The 22,602-nt window shown below is 42.4% G+C and overlaps 1 protein-coding gene across 1 annotated transcript; it reads left to right on the top strand.

Moving 5' to 3' along the window:
- The first annotated feature begins 415 nt into the window (after positions 1 to 415).
- LOC124805483 (anti-sigma-I factor RsgI-like) lies at positions 416 to 1,088 on the top strand. Its single transcript, XM_047266046.1, has 2 exons — positions 416 to 935; positions 1,021 to 1,088. The coding sequence occupies exons 1-2, from the start codon at positions 416 to 418 to the stop codon at positions 1,086 to 1,088; spliced, it is 588 nt and encodes a 195-aa protein (XP_047122002.1).
- The last annotated feature ends 21,514 nt before the right edge of the window (positions 1,089 to 22,602 follow it).

Here is a 22,602-nt window from a genome sequence, read left to right on the forward strand (position 1 = left end):
ATACGTACTACGAGGAACTCAATGTAACATATACTCTCAGGACACGTGAAAATGAGAACAGTAGTAATATACAAAGTGCTGTTGATCCACTACCTCTAACTGCCATTTGAGTTCAGCTATTGTTCAGTTTCTACATCAATATGCAATACTGAATTATGTCGTTACATTCTAATCCGTGTTATAGATGTTTTGATAAGTAGTACTGCTACAATCAAATGAATTTTCCAACGTCTTTTGTTTCATGTTGGAGATTCTAAATGAACTGAGTTTCAGCTGCAACCAGAATTTAACATTTGTAAGCCTGCAGAACAATCGCAGCCTTTTCAAGTTGCCACGTCTCTTTAGCCCTTCAGTGGAAACGCTGATGCTAGAAAACTGCAGCCTAACGAGCATCGACGTTGCTACCGTGGAGGGTATGACCGCCCTCAAGGTTCTGTCTTTGACTGGAAATCGAGGTCTCCAATGCGACTTCGTGAAAGCGCAGTTTAAGCAAGCTCGACCGGATCTACAGGTCATCTGCGAAGATTCCGCTGGAGATACCCTTTCCTCTGTTTTCCCTAGTGACGAAGAAAGAACTTCAGAAAAGTCACTCTACGAGCCACATTCCACCATCAATAATACGAAGAGTATCATTGATGACGAAAAAACCACTTCGGAAAAATCATTCACAGAGTCAGATTTCACCATCAAAAATACGAAGAACATCACTGGTGACGAAAAACACACTTCAGAACAATCACTCACAGAGTCAGATTTCACCATCAATACGAAGAACATCACTGATGACGAAAAACACAATTCAGAAAAATCACTCACAGAGTCAGATTCGGCTATCGGGAAAACGATAAAAGATAACACTGACGATATAAAACGCAATGAGTCAGATATCGACAGGAAGAACAAGGAAAAAGATACCAATGCGAATACTGCATTTGGTAATTCGCTAAAACCGGTTATTGTAATAATTATCACAATTATTGTAATACCTATAATTATTTTAGTTGTGTTCTGTGTATACAGGTATAGAAACAGGCATAGAAACTCTGTGCAAAAATCACAATCAGATGACCCTTCTGAACAACCCTTGAATGAAATCGCATAGGGAACCTGCCTGTTGTGTATCGATGCAACGTGCCCACGAGAAGGTGCAGCAGAGACTAGACACTCGCTGCAGGCAAGGACCTATAAACACAGAAAACTGTCACCAGTCACGTTTTTTAAATATTTATTTATTCTTATAATCTAGTTTTTGAAGCTTTTGAAGCTAACCTTCAGATGAGGCACAAGGAAAATATATGTATTTCCACAGTGAAAAACTGGGAGTTGTGCTTTATACATGTCTCTTCAATGTGCCCTATCTAAAGATGGGCCTGTGTTTATATTCAGTCGTGGGTTCTAAAAAACCTGAAATGGATGAGCTTAATTTCACAGTTTACTTTCTGATGGAACCATGGTCTCAAATTTCGACCAGTGAGAAAAATTGACGGACCTCATCTGAAATGCTCGGAAACAGTGAACGTAGGTCAGTTTAAAACATACAGTAAAGCTGTGGGTAATACTTTCACTTGTGGATATAAAGCATCATATTTTCTGGAGAAAAGTTACTTTATAGTTGCAAAGGTAACACAGTCGAAGTATTTACAGACTTTCAGAGACATCTGACTCTTTGTCCTCCAACAGATATTTTGGAAAATCACCCCTCTGCTCCTAGCAGAGAGAAGGGACCCATACTGCTAATAAAAGGGAAAGTGTAAAACCTTTGAAACAAGCAGAAAACAAAGAAAAGCAGAAAATTTAGCTGCAGCCTGTCTTTGGAGGACTCAGCACAGAACAGCCACGTGTACCGAAACAATGTGACATTTTCAGAGTGAAGCAAGCAATCGTAAATGCATAAGGAACGTTGGTCAGAAGATACCAACTTCTCGACACGTTTCTGAACACACGTAAGTATCCTTGTTCATTTCTATGAATTAATGTATACCTATTGCAAATAAATAGTGTGTGAAGACTCTGTGTAAAGCATCAAAGATTATGAATAAAAATCCGCCAATTTTAGCATATTTGGCACTTACAAAGATACAAGTTTTCTTCTTGTTAGTATTTCTTGAATACCTGGATGCGTACCTATACATATCATATGCGCTACAGATTGATTTCCTGGCTTCAGAGTCTAGTAATATTTTACTGTCGGACTATTGGTGACAGATCTGGACCTTAAAGTGATAAAGGGCAAGTATTTTACTGTTCGCTTCACATAATTTGACCTGTTGATTAACAGAGCAGTACACAATAGAATCTTGTGTTTCTTTAGACGAGTAACCCTGTTTAAACATTCGCATGAGATTGTGCCATTGAATTCTCCGTACACTGAAAATCGAGTACAAACACCATAGACATAACGAAAGATATGTACTTTAACAATAGGAATTTTGCCTCTTATAACATTACAGGAAAAATTCCGAGAGGCTATATGCTATGTGATGCTCCTGAAGGATATCATACATAGGAATGGATGATAAAATAATAAATAATGGCAAAAAAGAAGTAATACTATGTTTACTTCAAATTTTTCAAAAATATGAAGAAAACCGTTTTCTGCTACAATTTCATGTTTAGGCCCTTAGGTCTTGAAACTTTTAATAGAAGACGCACTAGAGAGACAGGGGGGGCGACAAATATTAACGTAAGTAGAAGAGTTGTCGAGGAAGATAGGTGAAGCACATCGCGTTATGCGAAGATGGAAAGTCTAGCACGAGATTGTGAGAGATGAAAGAGTGCATCGAAACTGCCGATACATTGATGATGTGAAAAACGAAACGTAATATACATAACTTATTATACATAACTTATTCTTTTCGGGGCGCCATTCTACAGTCACACATTCTTCTAATCTACGTCACGGAAAGTGGATGACATACGCGTTCGTATCTGGACTACAGGCGCTGTCGTGACCCCTTGTGTCCAGTGAAGCGGTACTCACTGGGCTACAGACGCTCTGGAAACTGTCAGTTAAGGCTGGTTCACATCCGGCCAAAATTCTGGAGGATGTGCCACGCTCGAGACCCACTTGCTTCCATAGGGTTCCAGAACGGATCTTTCACTTTGCAGAGACTGTTCCATTCTGGAAACAGCGCATCAGACCGGTTGTCGACAATCTTTCAGCGACCAAGAGTCATCTAGTGGCAAAATCAAATAAAGGTCGGTCATACTTATAAATAGTTTTGTGTGCCTATAACTATATCGAAGATAGCCTACTAATAATGCAAAAACACCAATATTTACGTTTACATTTTATTCATCATCACTTTTATCAACAAGTGGGGACAATGGCGAAAAATGAGGAAAAAACAGACAAATTAAATGAGAACTTAGAAATAAATGAACATGTGAGTGGGATCAAAATTTAATGTAATTTTTTACACGATACTTAACTGGCTATTTGTCGAATTTTTGTTTTCATTTCTTTAGTAGAAATTCACAGCATGGAACTCGTGCAGAAGCACTGGGACCCATACATTAGGAAACAGTGTAAACAATTAACTGAGTGACAGATGCATTACATAAAAATTCATTTAAAAAAAAACACGAAAAAAGCTTTCACAGATCACAATGGACGCTTGTGTGTTCCATAGAACAATTGTGTTGTATCATTAAACACATCATAAGAACAAATTGCTATGGTGAAACATAATTATTCAAACCAGCAATAGTTTAATATTACTAAACTTCTCTTAAAACAATAATTGATCCAACAGCAATGAAGGTGACCGAATTAAAAACATTCAGCTGACCACAATAAACAGTTATTTACAAGAGCATCAAGTAAGTTGTCTGAATTGAATTTACACTATAAACTCCAGAATATTCACAAGTACCACACTTTGGGCAACGTAACTGTACAGTTGATAAGTGAACTAGGGTTGCGATTCTAAAGCAAAACAACACGACAAACGTAAGCAATTGTATCACCAAATAGATTTAAACACGTCAACATATTCCATCGGTTATACTCAGAACACCAATCAGTAATGATCAAAATCGCATATTGAGCAAATTCTGCCTATTTCATCTGGCAGCCTGATCAACATTAAAATTATCATCATCAGTCAAAATTGTCAGCAAAGATTCATTCCGTTTTGCAGTGCTCGTTCAGTTTCCACTTTACGAGGAGATACTCGTCTGATCGGTTTCCAAATCCTTCATACAGAACACAAAATATCCCATAGTACACCTGAGACAACACAGTTTTAGAAAAGGAACTACAATATGTGCCCAGCGAAAGCTTATCATACATCAGCAGAATCAAGAAAGTACATTGTATATGTTTCTAATGCAGTACCGACAATGGCTACCACTAAATAAATAGAAAAAGAATGAATTTCAGTGTAATGAAGGTTAGCCCAATGGCCCATGCGCAAATGATAAAGCAGTGTACATCAACTTTCCTCCGATTAGTAACACACGCTGGGGGAGGTGATGACTAGAGCACAGCAAGTAAAAGAATGCGTCTGCAATCCAAGTGTATGTACATCAGAGTTTCACGTGGGCCATCAAATCTAGCAGCTGCTTCATGAACAATAAGCCTTAACCTGAGGTACAATGATCATTACACAGCACCTGAAAACAACGAGTCTCCACCATTGTTAAGATAGACGATTTCTACACGTCTTATTCGTCCACAAACTTCAATGCTTAGCACACTCCCGACCAATATACACAATGATGACATCCTAAGGCACAGCACGGCGCCTTCCGTCTAGAGCCAAGCAAACAAGTTGTGTGCGCTGACCGTGCATACATCAAGACGTGCATTCGTTGCTTACCCGGCGTAACTATCCCAAGTCATTGCTGCTCTTCTACCGCCACACTGGACAGATAAAGCATCATGCCAGTCAGAGAGGTCACCTCAGTATCGACAGACAGTACTGCCAACATAACTATAGTGCCGAACAGGACAGAAATTCAAATGCTCAACATGCTCATCTCCGAAACGAGAACAATATTTATTGTTTCTGCAACTGGTAACTGAAAAATTTTGTTAGCACAAGTAAATGCAGTCAAAAGCTGTAATTATTTGCTAAGAAAACATTTTCAGTTCTTCGAAATTGGATGACATAAAGCCATAAAACGTACCAAGATCATTGATTTAATAGAAAGAGTTTTTTGTATCACCAGACAGAAGATTAAGTACATTCCTCAGCAAATTACTCGTTACGTCCTCAATATAACAAGAAAACAGGGTTTTAAAAAATTTTCAGTTTACGAGAAACCTTCTCGAAGTCACAAAATCTCTCACAGAGTTGATTTTATTGCTGCATTACAATGCATTCATTATACCCTTTTTTCAATTAAAATATTATTCCAGATTTCGCGAAAGCTTTTACAATTCGGCAAATGGTCGTCAATATTTTTTATGAAGAGTTTGTTTTTCATTTGGAAGGCCTTTAAATCAGTGTGCATATCTGATAGTAATTTTAGTTGTCCTTCAAGACTCGTATTCAGTGTAATTAACCCATTAGTTAAATCTATCAAAAATCCGTTGAGGATCTGTAAGTTCTGGAATAGAATTACCGTCTTCTATCACAAATGTGTTGATTTTTACACTGAAATTAAACAATCCTTCAGCACTGCACCTCTACTTAATCATCTCATTTCTGGATAATATAGGATTTTTCTGTGATCCGCTTTCATAATTGACAGAAACTGTTGGAACTGTTGTTTTACCAACCCATTTTTTCTTATGAAGCTTACACTGGATAGCACCATGTCCATTACTTCTTTCCATGCAAGAACTTTGCAGCATAACGGTTCTTGGAAGACAATAAAAGGGAAAGGTAATGGAATATCGCAATCTATGTCTGTCGATTTAATTTTAATTCTGTCCACTAGACCCTTGTTCTGTCCACTCATGTTTCTGTCTCCATCAGTTGTAACGCTTACCAACTGTAGCCATCGAAACTGCGTTGTTGCTGACGCTCATTCTAAGTGGCGAAATAAATTTTTCTCTCTACTCATTCCTTTCAAACAGCATAACGGTGAAATCTCCTCCAGATCATTATAGTTACTATCAATTCCACGAACAAGTATTAGTGGTTGAGCAGTATCTGAACCGTCATCACTTTCATCCATGGTTGAAGAGATCCATTCAAATAATCGCACCTTTTCTGACGCTGCTCGCATTAATTATTGCCCTCATCTTGAGCACATCGAGAGCACGTTCTGGCAGATAGACAAATAGCGTCTATTTATTTCTTTCCTTTCCTTTTCTATCTCTTTTTTTCTCTTTTGTATATCCTCAGCCACAGCTAAAGCACACTGTTATACTAGATCTCTGTCAGTAACGTTCGCAAGACTTTGTAAGTACTTCGGCACCCTTAAATTCGCACGTACGTGCAACTCGTTCCTTATACACTCCTGGAAATGGAAAAAAGAACACATTGACACCGGTGTGTCAGACCCACCATACTTGCTCCGGACACTGCGAGAGGGCTGTACAAGCAATGATCACACGCACGGCACAGCGGACACACCAGGAACCGCGGTGTTAGCCGTCGAATGGCGCTAGCTGCGCAGCATTTGTGCACCGCCGCCGTCAGTGTCAGCCAGTTTGCCGTGGCATACGGAGCTCCATCGCAGTCTTTAACACTGGTAGCATGCCGCGACAGCGTGGACGTGAACCGTATGTGCAGCTGACGGACTATGAGCGAGGGCGTATAGTGGGCATGCGGGAGGCCGGGTGGACGTACCGCCGAATTGCTCAACACGTGGGGCGTGAGGTCTCCACAGTACATCGATGTTGTCGCCAGTGGTCGGCGGAAGGTGCACGTGCCCGTCGACCTGGGACCGGACCGCAGCGACGCACGGATGCACGCCAAGACCGTAGGATCCTACGCAGTGCCGTAGGGGACCGCACCGCCACTTCCCAGCAAATTAGGGACACTGTTGCTCCTGGGGTATCGGCGAGGACCATTCGTAACCGTCTCTATGAAGCTGGGCTACGGTCCCGCACACCGTTAGGCCGTCTTCCGCTCACGCCCCAACATCGTGCAGCCCGCCTCCAGTGGTGTCGCGACAGGCGTGAATGGAGGGACGAATGGAGACGTGTCGTCTTCAGCGATGAGAGTCGCTTCTGCCTTGGTGCCAATGATGGTCGTATGCGTGTTTGGCGCCGTGCAGGTGAGCGCCACAATCAGGACTGCATACGACCGAGGCACACAGGGCCAACACCCGGCATCATGGTGTGGGGAGCGATCTCCTACACTGGCCGTACACCACTGGTGATCGTCGAGGGGACACTGAATAGTGCACGGTACATCCAAACCGTCATCGAACCCATCGTTCTACCATTCCTAGACCGGCAAGGGAACTTGGTGTTCCAACAGGACAATGCACGTCCGCATGTATCCCGTGCCACCCAACGTGCTCTAGAAGGTGTAAGTCAACTACCCTGGCCAGCAAGATCTCCGGATCTGTCCCTCATTGAGCATGTTTGGGACTGGATGAAGCGTTGTCTCACGCGGTCTGCACGTCCAGCACGAACGCTGGTCCAACTGAGGCGCCAGGTGGAAATGGCATGGCAAGCCGTTCCACAGGACTACATCCAGCATCTCTACGATCGTCTCCATGGGAGAATAGCAGCCTGCATTGCTGCGAAAGGTGGATATACACTGTACTAGTGCCGACAATGTGCATGCTCTGTTGCCTGTGTCTATGTGCCTGTGGTTCTGTCAGTGTGATCATGTGATGTATCTGACCCCAGGAATGTGTCAATAAAGTTTCCAATTCCTGGGACAATGAATTCACGGTGTTCTTATTTCAATTTCCAGGAGTGTAGATCGCAGTCAAGAAAAAAGTGTAAATCTCTGCTTGCATTTTTTAAAAGAAAAGCCATCAACAGAATTGTTAAGTCCATTATTTTGTTACAAATACACTATTTAGCTTTATGAACTCAAATATGTGAGATAAAAAAGAGCTGTCACACGCACCGAAATTTATAACAAAGTAGTTGTAGCGCCGTGGATGCACAGTAACTCGTTTCGCTCGATCAGCCGTCACTGATGGCGCGCACGCGCGAGTGGAAAATGTCGTTCGTCGTGGCCTGTATTCCGTTGGGTTGTCATTGTTGCTCAGATTTCAGTTTTGTCAGAAACAGACCGTGGCTTACCGACCGCTGCGCTATGTTAAATGGACTGAGCGAGGACCCCATCAAGGACTTAGCGCCCGCATCTCGTGGTCGTGCGGTAGCGTTCTCGCTTCCCACGCCCGGGTTCCCGGATTCGATTCCCGGCGGGGTCAGGGATTTTCTCTGCCTCGTGATGGCTGGGTGTTGTGTATTGTCCTTAGGTTAGTTAGGTTTAAGTAGTTCTAAGTTCTAGGGGACTGATGACCATAGACGTTAAGTCCCATAGTGCTCAGAGCCATTTGAACCATTTTAAGGACTTAGCCTAAGGGAGTCCGGGGGGTTCCGACGCCCCCTACAATCTAAATGAAGTTACACACGACCTGCTTGCTTTGTATTTTGATTTTCATTCACACAACGAAAAAGTGATATACACCAAGGCCGTCGATAGATTTAAACTATCTACATATCGACAGCACTATGGGCTACCGCCCATCCATAATTTACCCAAGACCAACTACTGTACGTTGTTGGCCATGCTTAAGCTCAGTTGTTGATTTCTTAGTCACCTCAGTTCTTTCTTGCCGCTGAATTTAATGTCAGTGCTGTGGCTTATTACTTTTGTGCTGTGTGCCGTTGTGATAGTTTCTGATTATGGGTAGTTTGTGGCAAGAAAAAAAGAGGAGAACAGATTTTGATTCCCCATTTGCATTACGATAATATGTACGATCTACTACAACAGCCTAATTATCTATCTACAGATGTTTAATGTTAGCAAATTTCAGTATTTCACATGACAGCGGAACGGTACAACATGACAAATAACATTATATTAAAAGCAGTGCATAAAAATACCATACATCTGGATTTTCCTGCGTATCCCAAATATCGCTTGATCAACATAAATATTGCCCAAACATCAATGGCTGCATTTCTTTTAAAAAAATTGCTCAAAATTCTGTCATTAGTAGCCCAAATGGCAAAATACCGCCCAATCTACGGCCCCGGCTAGTACGCTGTTATGAAAACATTTCTGATACGGAACGATGGGGAGGGAATTGTGGAGAGCGGAAGGAGTATGCAAAATGTTTTTTCAGCGGGTTGCTTCAGTTCGTCCGAGCCGACGGCGCGCTGCATCCCCCTGCGCCTTTTCATTCAAAATCTTTTATGCTCTTGTTATGCTATAATAACTGAAGGCAGGAACTCCATGCACCATGAAATCTTAAAATATGCATGCGTTCGTGCACTAACAAATCATCAAACGCTCACGATTAAAGGGAAAACAGCAATATCAGAATTCCTTCTTTTCTTGCGATGCTTTTTATTTTATTTGCAAACAACGTACAACAACCAGTTTTCCCAAATTCTCCAAAGACAGGGGTAGATGTGCGGGTTGAGGCGCCGAGCTACAACTCATATATTCGGGAGGCGAGATAGTTCGAACCCATCCGCCGGCAGCCTTCAGAATAGGTTTCTCTTGGTCTCTTACCATAGGTAACAACCAATCTCTTCCTAATTCCTTTCTTTCCAAATTGATTCCAGCTCTCTTAAAGATACAGCCTCCCTGCTTAAGTGAAAAAAGCTGCATCGAAAGCGAGTAGAATATCTCTTGTGAGAATCCCACCACTAAAACACACACGATAAATCGGTGAGCAGGTGACGGCATGAGCTATCTAATACGTATATTCCGAAACTCCGGAACTCTGCACATAAAAACAGTATTATTCCGTGGCTCATTACTCGGAATCTATCGGTGACAGAAGGGTAGGGTTAAGCGTTTTCGATAGCCCTTGGGCTAGGGACCACTTGTATACCCAACAGAAGGATCGTCTACATGTAACTACCTTACAGTACAGCATGAAAGTATGAATGCCACACACTTATTCCTGCTGAGACAAATGGAGCACACCGGTTGGTCTTTTCGCATTTGATGTGATGTACGGAGGGCCTTAAGGGGCTTGTGGAGGCACCATTAGTTCATGGGCGATTCTTTGGAAAACTTCAAAAAATAAGTCTTTACCATATTTTTCGTACCAAAACCGAGCCGCGAATTTGAAATAGCTGAAATTTACAATATATTCCTAAGATCCCTGCCTCGACAAACCTCGAAAATTTCGTTGATATCTTTATCCATTTTCGAGATACAGAGATTCAAAAATTACATTACGTGAAATCCGATGTGAGATGAACTCTAAATAATAAATAACCAAAGCAAAGTGCTAAAATTTTAACTTTATATTCACTAGGCACTGATCTAGAAGTTCCATCTTCCCGTTTTCAAACATCTTTATCCGTCATCAAGAAACATTCCAAAAACATAGTTCTTGTGTAGGGAAACTGAGCCGCAGATTCCAATACGGCTACGCACAGCAAATGGGTGAATTTTTACTGTATACTCCTAAGGTCTAGATCTCAAACAATCTAGAAAGTCTTGTTGATATCTTTATCCGTTTCCAAGATACAGAGGTTAAAATTTGCCGTACTTGTAGACATAAAATATACACGTAAAATCTGGTTTGTGGCGAAAATGTAGTTTATAAAGTGACGTGGCATGGAAAAATATGCTGTAAGGTGCCTCCGCTGTCATAAGAATAGCTCAGTACTACAACCTCATGTTGCAGTACTGAAGCACATGTAAAGTTTTTGTGCGCATAAAATCCAGTTTGAGGTGTAAAATTATTTTTTGCGTTATTTCAGTTTCACATAAGTAAACTATCAATGTTTTATTGACTCGTACAGTTTTTTCCATGTGAGTGACATGCCCTGTTACAGTAGGGGAAAGCAGGAAACCAGCGGAAAAAGCTCCTTTTAGAGCACAAAAAGTCGAATATGCTTGTGTTTAAAGAAGCCTTTCTGAAAAATTAGGGTACCAGCTGCTTCAATCCTCCTTCCTCAGTATCTTTAGTTTACCAATTTCTGGTACGCGAGTATATTCGTGCCTTTTTTATGGTGAGAGAAGAGACAGTGGCAGTGAGAAGAGAGAAGGAAATGTAATAAGTACTAGAAGACAGTGGTTGTGGTATGAAGAGCGAAGAAGACGATGGCAGTGTGAAATAAAGAGAGGGACACATTAGCAGTGGAACGTAGTTGAAAGTGACAGAACAGTGCTAGGAAAAGAGCGAAGAAAGCAGTGGGAGTGGGAGAAGAATAAAGAGACGGAGAATTGGGTGAGACACAGTGGTAATGAGAGACAGAGTATATGGCAATGACAATGAAGAAGAGAGAGATAGTGAGAAGACACAGCAGCAGTGGGCAGGAATAAATGAGGCAGTTGCAGTAAGAGAGAGCAAGAGGGAGATAGTGACAACGAGAGGAGACAGTATTAGTAGTACAGAAGGGACGAAACTTCGGTTGTCAGACAGAGAACAGTGACACAGACACACAAAGATATAATGACAAGGAGTTGGGCTGAATGAGTGAGTGAGAACGGAAAGTGGGAGTGGATTAGTATGAGCGAAATTGAGCGATGGACTAGTGGAAGTGGGTGAGTTACAGTTAGGGGAGCTCGTGGGAGTGTGAGGTTCGTTGTATATTGAGAAGAGCGCGAACATGTTCACATGCGAAAATGTATGGGAAAATTTTTAAAGATACTAAGGAAGGTAGACTGATGCAACTGGTACCTCACTTTTCAGTTCTAGAAGTGCCATTTAAACAAGAACATGTTCGCCTTTTTTTGTGCGCCATAGGCGCTTTTTTTGCTGTTATATAATAATCTAAATTCTCCTCATTCAGACTGATGCGTTTATCTGCAGAAAATGACCTTTCTCGATTGCAAGAAATGATAGATGAATACTCAAATGAGGCAATTTGGGAAAGTGTAAGATCCTTTGCATTTTCGCCACCAAAAATTGTTGCAGCTTCTATCGGACACAGCAATATCAGCTCTGTTCATTCCAACAACCCTGCTGGGCAATGATCATGGTGCCTCAAAAAATTCACGTTTGTTGCCTCCTGATCATATCCTCATCTCAAATCGAGATTAAAGAAAGGAAAAGTGTAAGATAAACTTGGAGGGTAAAGGGAGATTAGAGGATGGCCGCTTCTTAGTTCCGTGCCAAATTGTAGCACTCCAGATTAATCAGGTTATGTCTCCGCTGGGTGAAAACTCCGAGATCATTGTCGAAGAAGATGGTTTATTGTTCTTTATAAAAATTCCATATTTTATGGAGCAAAAGTGAGAAACTGTCAAGAGTATATTTAAACATTTTAAGGCAGCTTTTGTTGCTTCATTTTATAGACCAGATACTATTTGTATGAAGGCATCCCGAAAGCAAATAATGTAAATGAAAGTTAAAAAATTTATAAATGTGTTCCCAGAATAAACGAAAATCATGAGCCCTTTTAAAGTTCTCTTTAAAAAGTTGAACCTCTCCTCTGACAAAATCCTGGCTACCTCCTTGATCCTACAGCTAGACCATCCATCTATTTATGTATTCAGCTGGTCCTTGCTGAAATATTCATGGCAAATTTAGAAAAACAGTTTTTAGAAAATAAACCAGTCGCTTCCAATGTTGGCCACTGGTTTATGTATCTTGATGAAGTGTTTTGTTTAAAGACAGGTTCTACCAGACGGCTTCAAAAATTTTCCAAGCAACTCAATTATTTACATCTAACCATAGACATCAGTGGTCATGTTCATACATTCAAGATTTGTGGCAAACCTACCATTACATGTATTGTGACACCTGACAATTTTCAACACTGAGTGACCCATAAACGTGCTGCCTTTCATTCAATGAATCATCGCTTGGTGTCCATCCTAATGAGTGAACCAGCTTCGAAATGGAATTAAATAAGTCAAACCAAAAGCATCAAACTATGGTTATCCTCCTCGCTTGGTGGACTCCAGAATTCAAGAAAAGGAGGAACAACATGTGTATTCCCTTCTTCGCCCTCTTGTCGACCTATCACCTCTAGAACATAGTATATGATGACAATTCCACATTTAGGGAAGGGGTCACTGAGCGAGCATGTCTGTGCACTGTGCTGTGTGTTATCTGGAGAGTTTAAGAGTACAGAGCTTGTCTGCTGATATTGTGTACTGCATTATTTAAGAGCTGTTTGCTATTGTGTGGTGAAATTAGGAGTTTTTTGCGTGTTTGTGGCCTGTGCCAGATGACCACAGTCAGATCAGTGCGGGTGTTTTGTGACAAATATACTCCGTGAGTAAATAAAAGAGCTTGAAATAAATAGAGTGCAGTCCATGCTTACTTCCCCGAGCAGCACAGCGCAGTCTGAGCGGTTTTTGCGCAAAATCGGCAATCTGGTCAGACTGTGAGTGAGTCAACAAATAACTGGACAAATTTATCTGTAGAGGATTTACAGGCCTGGATTGGAATGAATATCTTGATGGGTGTGGTTGTGTTGCCAAGTGTAGTGCCCTACTGGAGTTCAGAACCTGCCTTAGGTCAGCCTTACATATCGAAACCTATGAGAAGCAAAAGTTTCTAAAAGATATGTGAAACTATTGACATATTCTGATGCCAGGGGGAGGGGGGGGGGGGGATGTCCCATGTACTAAGTCAGCTGGACCGTGGACTGAGTGGCGAATACAGAGGGTGGTGGTGCTGTCTATCTCTAGTTGTTTAAATAAAGACAGGTGTATGATTTTGAAAAGTTGACGATTGGGGAGCACGGTATTATAGATTGATTATTATTTAGCGAAATTAAGAGTTGTTCGGTTCTATGGGCGTGAATGTTTTGAACTATTTAGGTGTACTTCACATGTCTGTACGCTGTGCAGTGACTTTTTTGACGGTTTACAATTAGCAAGTGTGTGTGTAGAGTGTTATATATGAGTTATGTAGGAGTAGTTTGCAGGTCTGTATGCTGTGGGGGCGTGAGAGCGTGTGTTCTGTGATATATATACTCCATCCCTAAATAAATTGGTCCCAAATAAATAAAGTACACTCCTTCCTCCTTCCAGAGGCCTAGTGCGGGCTGAGTCGTTTTACGAACCACCCACTAGGAAGTGGTGGTGGTGGTGGTGGTGGTAGACTTCGTTTTCAGCAATTTTCTTATGTTGGTAGCGAAGCCGCAAGTGAGCTTTGTTTACTGGCAGATTTCACACTTGGCGCCTGATCCTAGGAGGAAGTTGCGGTCGGGTGGATGAGGTCAGTACAAGTGCCCTTTCTTTACGTGCAATTTTCTTAGGTTGGTAGCAAAAGCGCAAGTGATGTTTCGTTACTGACAGAATTCAAACTCGGTGAGGGTTCCTAGGAAGAGGTGGCGGTCTGGTCCTCGAAAAGTAGTTGAAAGTAGGTAGTTGAACACCTTTGCATACGTATATGAAATTGTAAATTGAATTATTTAATATGATTAAAATTGAAATGGAATTAAGTACTTAGGTAATTGATAGGTTAGATGAGTGATGTGGGAGTTAGCATATTTACAGAAGACTATGTCCGTCGCGTGTATGGATGGGGGCGATCAAGGGTGTGTGACGTAAGCGGTCGGACGTAATTGGGGCGGCGGCCGCGCAGCCAGTGTCCGAGTCAATTAACTTAGCGAGCATTCTCGTGGCGACGAAATGTGCTATTACACAGTCAAGGCGGATTCCACTGTCGAGCAAACTTTGGCGCCAGAAGTGTAGCACAGCATTCTCGGTCGCACAAAGACACGTGGTGGACGGTGAACGTTCGTCATCGACAAGTTTGAACGCGTCCAGCGAACAGCTTTGGCGCCGACTGGTCGGTGGGGGCAGACGCCCCTGTCCACGAAAGTATGTTGTTGACGAGAGCGCTGGACCGGCCGTGATGTAGGGCGATGCGGCTGCTCCCTTACCTGTGGCGCGCGGGGCTATGCGGCCGCTCGCTCGGCGACAGTGGCGCCTGGGAGACTCGGCCAGGTGCGGCGACGATTTCAACTAATTCAGTTGTAGCGTGGACGTCGTGGCGACTGCTCTGGGATCTCGAAGATGTGTACTGATTGTGTTGGAGAGCAAGTGATGATCGTACTGCATGAAATAAAGACATAAGCCCTTTTTCCCCCATACAAAATCAAAGGATGTGAAATAGGTCATTTAAGTGCACTTTATTATTTGATGCGATTTTCATAGCTTAGCAGTGAAAGGATAAATGAGCGCGAAAGTTCGTAGGATGTGGGCTATTTCGTACGTGTGATAGATTATGGTGTTGTAATTTGAACTTGTGACAGATTTTTTGTTATGGAGGGTAACGCAAATGTGTTTCTTCCCACCGAAATCGGACATGTTGAATAAATAATAATTGATAATAATAAATAGAAGTGCAGTTCTCGAGACATTATCGTGTTGGAATATGAATTTGCCGCAATTTTCTAGTGGAGGTAGGCCAATAATAATAAATAATAATAATAAATGATGAATGATACTGAATAATAATAAATAATAATAAAGACAAGTACGGTTTTGCAGCTATTATCGTGCTGGAATTTGAATTTGGAGCGAATTTTCTAGCGGAGGTAAGCTAATAATAATAAATAATAATGATAATGAATGATGAATGATAATGAACAATAATGAATAATGCATGCAAAACCTTACTTTTTTTATTATTATCTTGTTGGAATTTGAATTTGGTGCGCCGGCCGAAGTGGCCGTGCAGTTAAAGGCGCTGCAGTCTGGAACCGCAAGACCGCTACGGTCGCAGGTTCGAATCCTGCCCCGGGCATGGATATTTGTGATATCCTTAGGTTAGTTAGGTTTAACTAGTTCTAAGTTCTAAGGGACTAATGACCTCAGCAGTTGAGTCCCATAGTGCTCAGAGCCATTTGAACCATTTGAATTTGGTGCCAATTTCATCTGGAGGCTTAGGTTACTGGACGTAGCCCAATTCACCTATTTTCCCGCCAAAATTCAACTTCCCGCCATTTTTTCTTGGGGGTTGGGTTAGTGGACGTAGCCCAATTGGCCTATTTTCCCGCCAAAATTCAAACTTCGCGCCTTTTTTCCTGGAGGTTAGGTTAGTAGAGGTAGCCCAGTTGGCCTATTTTCCCACCAAAAGCCGCCATATTGGATGACGTCATGCACTGTTGCCAAGTCTACATGCCGACATCTTGAATGACGTCATCGCCGCCATCTTGAATAAATTTGGCAACAATGCAGCGTGTCGTAAAACATAGGTTGCTCTACTACTCACGCCACTGCGCAGAAGCTCGCGGAAACAGAATTTTCTTGTAATCAGTAGCGAGCCAGGATGGGAATCGGACATTCAACAAAGCTACGATCGCCTTGAAATTGTCCTAACAGATGCGCCGAAACGTGGGGTTTTAAAGTGAAATCCCGTCGACTACGGCATAATACCGCGGAATAATTTATTTATTGTGACAGTTCTGGCCGTGAAAGTTTAAAATGGTTCAATTGGCTCTGAGCACTATGGAACTTAAAATCTGAGGTCATCAGTCCCCTAGAACTTAGAAATACTTAAACCTAACTAACCTAAGTACATCACACACATCCACGCCCGAGGCAGGATTCGAACCTTCGACTGTAGTGGTCGCGCGGTTCCAGACTGATGCGCCTAGAACCGCTCGGTCACACTGGCCGGCGTGAAAGTTTAGGTTTTGCATATGTATTACTGTCAACACAAACGATTCCCTGCTGTAGTCGAGTTACACGGTCCTTACTCATTCAGCCCAATGCTTCAGCATGTCTCTGTAGTGATAGTTATTAATGGATCAAGTCCTCAGGCTGCATAAATTGCACAAAATTTCTCGCGTAGAGATTCAGATCACCCTTTCTTACATTCCACCAATATTTCTCTGCGACCCTTCAGTTTATTGCTCTGTATCCTCGATTATGCGACAACACGCGATCATGCACCTGTCTCAGGACTTCTTCTTCTATCAACTTATCTGGCACCAACGTTCACAAACCTCATCTAGTTACTTTACACTACAGACCATTACTTAACTGCAGTCTCGTGTGTTCTACAGCTTCCAGTCAGTGTCAGTGTTCAGTATTGGTTGCCATTCAGCACAGCCATAACCCAGTACTTATATAATTGTCACATTTCTGCTCAAAGCCACTTCATAACCGAACTCACTGACCCTTAACACACTACCCGTTAGTCTAGTGGATAGGTCTTTCAGACTTTATAACCATTTCGGAGCTGGTGGTTGGTCACCACTTTAACCTTTCTGTAAAGGCAACACGAAAAATATGTGACAAAATACACTCAAGTGGCAAAGAAACTTTTATAGGCATGCGTTTACAGAGATACGTAAACAGGCAGAATACGGCACTGCGGTCGGCAAAACGTATATAACACAGCAAGTGTCTGGCGTAGTTGTGAGATCGGTTACTGCTGCTACAGTGGCAGGTTCTCAAGATTTAAGTGAGTTTGAACGTGGTGTTATAGTCGGGGCACGAGCGATGCGACACAGCATCTCCGAGGTAGCGATGAAGTGGGAATTTTCCAGTACGACCATTTCACGAATGTATCGTGAATATCACGATTCCGGCAAAATATCAAATCAACGATATCGCTGCGGCTAGAAGACGATCCTGCAAGAATGGGACCAACGACGACTGAAGAGAATCGTTCAACCTGATAGAAGTGCAACCCTTCGCAAATTGCTGCAGATTTCAGTGCTGGGTCATCAACAATTATCAGCGTGCGAACCATTCAACGAAACATCATCGAAATGGGCTTTCGGGCCGAAGGATCGCTCGTGTTTCCTTGATGACTGCACGACACAGAGCTTTATGCCTTGCCTATGTCGGTCAACTTTGACATTGGACTGTTGATGACTGGAAACATGTTGTCTGGTCGGACGAGTCACGTTTCAAATTCCATCGAGCCGATGGACGTGTACGGGTATGGAGACAACCTAATGAATCCATGGACTCTTCATGTCAGCAGGGGACTGTTCAAGCTGGTGGAAGCTATGTAATAGTGTGGAGCGTGTGCAGTTGGAGTGATATGGGACCCATGATACGTCTAGATAAGACTCTGACGGGTGACATGCACGTGAGCATCATGCCTGAATATCTGTATTCATTCACGTCCACTGTGCATTCCGACGGACTTCCGCAATTACAGCTGGACAATGCGACACTCCACACGTCTAGAATCGCTACACAGTGGCTCTAGCAACACTCTTCTGAGTTTAAACACTTCCGCTGGCCACCACACTCCCCATAGATTAACATTATTGAGCAACGGAATATTTGGTTCCGTTACTTTAAAGACGCGTTTGTAATGTGGCGGCATAGCAGGGAGAAAGTTTATCGTTTTCACAAACAACTGAACGGGATCAATCCGAAGATTTAGTTTATCAAGAGGAGGATGAGGCGAAACATCAAATTTTCTTTATGTGCTAGTTTCCAAGAAGGAAGATGCTGGCTTGGCCTACTCAGAGTATCGAAAACCCTCGCACAAACACCAATACCTACAACGGGACTCGAACCACCACCCACAACAAAAGCGAGGCGTCATAAAAACGTTGGAGGATAGAGCAAGGAAAAACTGAACCACAACTGCTTGACGCGGAATTAAAGCAACTGACCAATGCGTTGCTCAAGAATGGTTATTCGTTCGCTGAGGTGAAAAGAGCGTTAAGACCACCCCTTAGAATTCATAGTGATGCTTAAGCACTGGTGTTCCTGCCATTCATTAAGGACGTGAATTACTTCATGTGAAAAATCTTGAGAAAGCGGAACATCGAGGTAATTAACACACCCGCCCGCAAGATACAAGGTCACCTAAAATAGGGCAAGGACGCTCGCCAAGCGCTGAAAAAAGCTGGAATTTATATGATTCTGTGTAACTGTGGGAGATGTTCCTGAGTACTACAAAAAGAACTGTCAGAAAACGACGCGAAGAGCGCAAGGGCATTGCAGAAGAAGAGAAACTGACAGATCAGCTGTTGCGGAACATGATTTACAGCCAGGAGACCACCAAATTCATTATGATAGGACTCTAGTACTGCCAGCTACATGTGGGTACCACGAAAGGCTGTACAGAGAGCCCATAGAGATTTTGAAACACCCAGGAATTTTAATAGGACGGAGGAGGGCGTGAAATTGAAGGAAATTTGGATTCCGGTGCTGAAGAAGATGTGTACCAGTATTCCACCGTGGGAAGATAGCAAAAGCGGACGACGGCAGTTGATAACAGCCAGTTGCACTCGCGTATTCATAATATAAGATGTCACGCCACTGAGCGGAAGCTCGCGGAAACGGAATTTTGCTGTAGTCAGTAGCGAGCCAGGGTGTGAATGGGACATTCAACAAAGCTGCGATCCATCTTGAAAATGTTCTCCGCAGATGGGGACGAAACGTGGGGTTTTAAAGTGAAATCCCTTCAACCATGGCTTAACAGCTTGGAATATTTTATTAATTGTAATAACACATCTCTTTTCTTGGTATGTGGGGATGATTGCTATACCGAACCAGCAAACAGGTACAGTCACATAGGCGATTGTCAGCAGCTGGGTACTTAACTATGGGGTGCAGAAAACGAATAAGGCACTGGACAACAGGAGGGATTTGCAAAGTGCTTTGGGTGCTTACCACTTTATGGAGAGGCACAGTGGGTGACGATATCCAGCCTACAACAAGAGAAAAATAACACTAACATTTTCGTCACTATGTACCAAGGACCCCATCAAGCGATTGAAACTATGCCACTAGTGAACATCAGGCTACTGTTGCCGACGAGAAAGAGTAGTACATACTGGACTCCTGTGACTGTTCGGATGTGCTTTGGAGCTTTGGAATCAATCCCGGGAATCATAAGAATGGATCCTGAGAAACAATAAAACAGAAAGAAGCTGAGAAGTAGATGTGAGATTGTGAGTGGATGTGTTCGAAGGGGACTATATGCATTAAAGTAAAATAATTAACAGAGGTATTTTTGTGATAAATGTGTACAAACTGAAGCAACAAATAAAACTTTGTACCAAGGATGGGATTCGAAACTTCCGTTCGTCACTTCAGTCTGCATATACACATCACTTGGAAAAGTCTGGGACCACATAATTTTATTTGAAAGGTATTTTTGTTGTGTTATTGATAATTACCTAGTATATTATGTGCAGAGCATCAGGTTGTAATGTATTGAGGATAACAAGTAAGTCTTGTGTTAGAGTAAGGGGTTCTTTTTGTGTATTAGGGCTTACGGGTGGTACCGGCCTTCTGAAAGGGAGGGAGGATGATGGTAGTCCCTTTACTGAGCTTGCTATACACCGATGGTGACGATGAGAAGGTGCTATTCGTGGCGGTGCAGCATCGCTTTGCTTGGAGCGTAGTTGGGGCGCTGCGGAATTACCACCTGGAAAGAGGAGCTTCTTTTTTTTACAGAATGAGAGGATTTCGTGGTTATCTGCCATAAGTGGGCGCTGAGCCTAGTTTTTAATGCATGGGAAAAGCGGAATGATGTGAGGAGACTGTAGGAGATGTTTCATACGATTCGATAGGGAGCTAGGAGCTGTCTGTTCTGGGAAGTTTCTGGGAATGTGAGAAGTTGCATAACTCGTATGAGGATTTGCTAGAACAAATGCACCAAGCAGTGGCGATTGGGACACATTCACTAAGATGACCGAAGATGGCTTGGACAGATACTGGGGGAGGAATTTTGAAGATTGTGATTCGAACAGCAGTTTCCAGTGACTTTAATGAACTGACCGAGGCAGCGGAAGTGGTGAAGGAATTAACGGAGGACAGTAAGTCGTCGTTTAAGTGGCATGCCAGGCAGATAGCGAGCTTTGAAAGCTATTGAACAATACGCGTATGCTTCAGAAGCTGACAAGAAAGCAAGTGAGGTGATGAATTACACAAAGGCATTGAAGCACACTGTGAAACGAGATCTGGGGACCACGCAAGCAGGAATGGATGTACTGCATGCAACACTCACTATGACCGGAATGCTGTAATCGCTAGCAGATGGTGCATGGTGCGCCAGAGTGCTAATGGAGAGCTTACAGGAAGCTATCCATCATATATAGCATGAACAGCTAAATACAATGGAGAGCTGCCGATTAAAATGGATATGAGTACACATAACGTGCCACGGAGTGTGAGCATGTTTGCCTTTACTCATCGATGCAGTGTTGATGTACCAGTGCAAAACAAAACAATTTTGGCAGCCCCGCTCTCTGAGCTTTCACCGGCCTGCTACCCCACCCCAAGCCTCCTCAATCTACCATGGTAACATCGTAGACACTCCTCCACTACTTGACCGGCTGTATTATATTCAAATGTGTGTGAAATCTTATGGGACTTAACTACTAAGATCATCAGTCCCTAAACTTACACACTACTTAACCTAAATTATCCTAAGGACAAACACACACACCCATGCCCGAGGGAGGACTGGAACCTCCGCCGGGATCAGCCGCACAGTCCATGACTGCAGCGCCTTAGACCGCAGTATTATATTAAGCAATTCATTTTCGTTACTGTGTATCCTTCTTCAGGAGTAATTCGTTCCTTGTATCAGGTCCCCTGCTCTGTATCGATGTGAGATCATGGAAATTTATGTCCTTTGAAGAGCAGACTTACGTTACATTTGTAAAATCGCTGCTCAAAGAAAATGGAAGAATGGAAACTAAAATGCGAGATTATCAGAAACACACCAGATTAGCTGTGACGTACATTCCCTGATTTTATGCTGACGTGTATGATTGGATGTTAGACTAGGCATTACAGTAGCGTCTCACTTACCTCAAGATCCACCTGATACGTATCCAAGAAAATATTCACGACGCATGCAGCACAGTTTTCGATGTCACAGTTGAACTGTATGTTGATATGGGTAAACTGTTTTTAACATATGGGGTTCCTGCAACAATTACAATAAGTATTTAAAAGTGCTACGGTAACCATGGCTGGCTACGTCTACCTGTTCTTTTACCGCGAATTCGGCCTTTTGCTTTTACAGTGATGTTTTATTTGTTCTAGTAGATCTGGGTCCTTACCATTTGGCTGAGTGTGCAGTGTGACGACTTAATTTACGTATCGCTAAAACGTGTTTAATGCTTAACATTTTCTGTGCAATGGCTGACTTTTCTATGCAAGTTATTCTAAGGGAATTCATAAGGTCTTGGAACCGGGTTTTCAAGCTTCTGCCGGTCCTCTTCTACTTAGTACGTAGCTACTGCAGTATGATATTTCATATACTCCACTGGTGCAAACCTTTCGCTTTTTTTTTTCGTGTTGTGGGCTTCTAAATAGCAGTATTAGAAGAGAAAGTGAGTCGAACAATATTTTAAAGTTTGGCTGGTGTTTGTTTTATTTTCCTTATTGGTTCTGATAATTTGTTTCGATAAATTATCAATGACTGTCTCGTTGCAAATGTCAATGGGAGCCAGTATTTGGTTTTTCGTTTTTAGTGGGAACAGGTAACACCGGGAAAGGTTGTAACAGTATACACGCAGGACCCCAAGATTGTATGAAAATAATAATACTAAAAATAATAAAATTGTACAAAAACCTAGAATTTTTATATCTTGATTAATGTTTTACAGTGGAATAAACTGTAGGTAAGGCACAAAGTAGGCGA

This window comes from Schistocerca piceifrons, chromosome 7 (genome assembly GCF_021461385.2).
Source record: "Schistocerca piceifrons isolate TAMUIC-IGC-003096 chromosome 7, iqSchPice1.1, whole genome shotgun sequence".
NCBI lineage: Eukaryota > Metazoa > Arthropoda > Insecta > Orthoptera > Acrididae > Schistocerca > Schistocerca piceifrons.

Coding starts and splice junctions, on each gene's coding strand:
- LOC124805483 (XM_047266046.1), top strand. CDS start 416: ATGACCGCCCTCAAGGTTCTGTCTTTGACTGGAAATCGAGGTCTCCAA. Junction 936..1,020: donor CAATGCGAATACTGCATTTG/GTAATTCGCTAA, acceptor CTGTGTATACAG/GTATAGAAACAGGCATAGAA.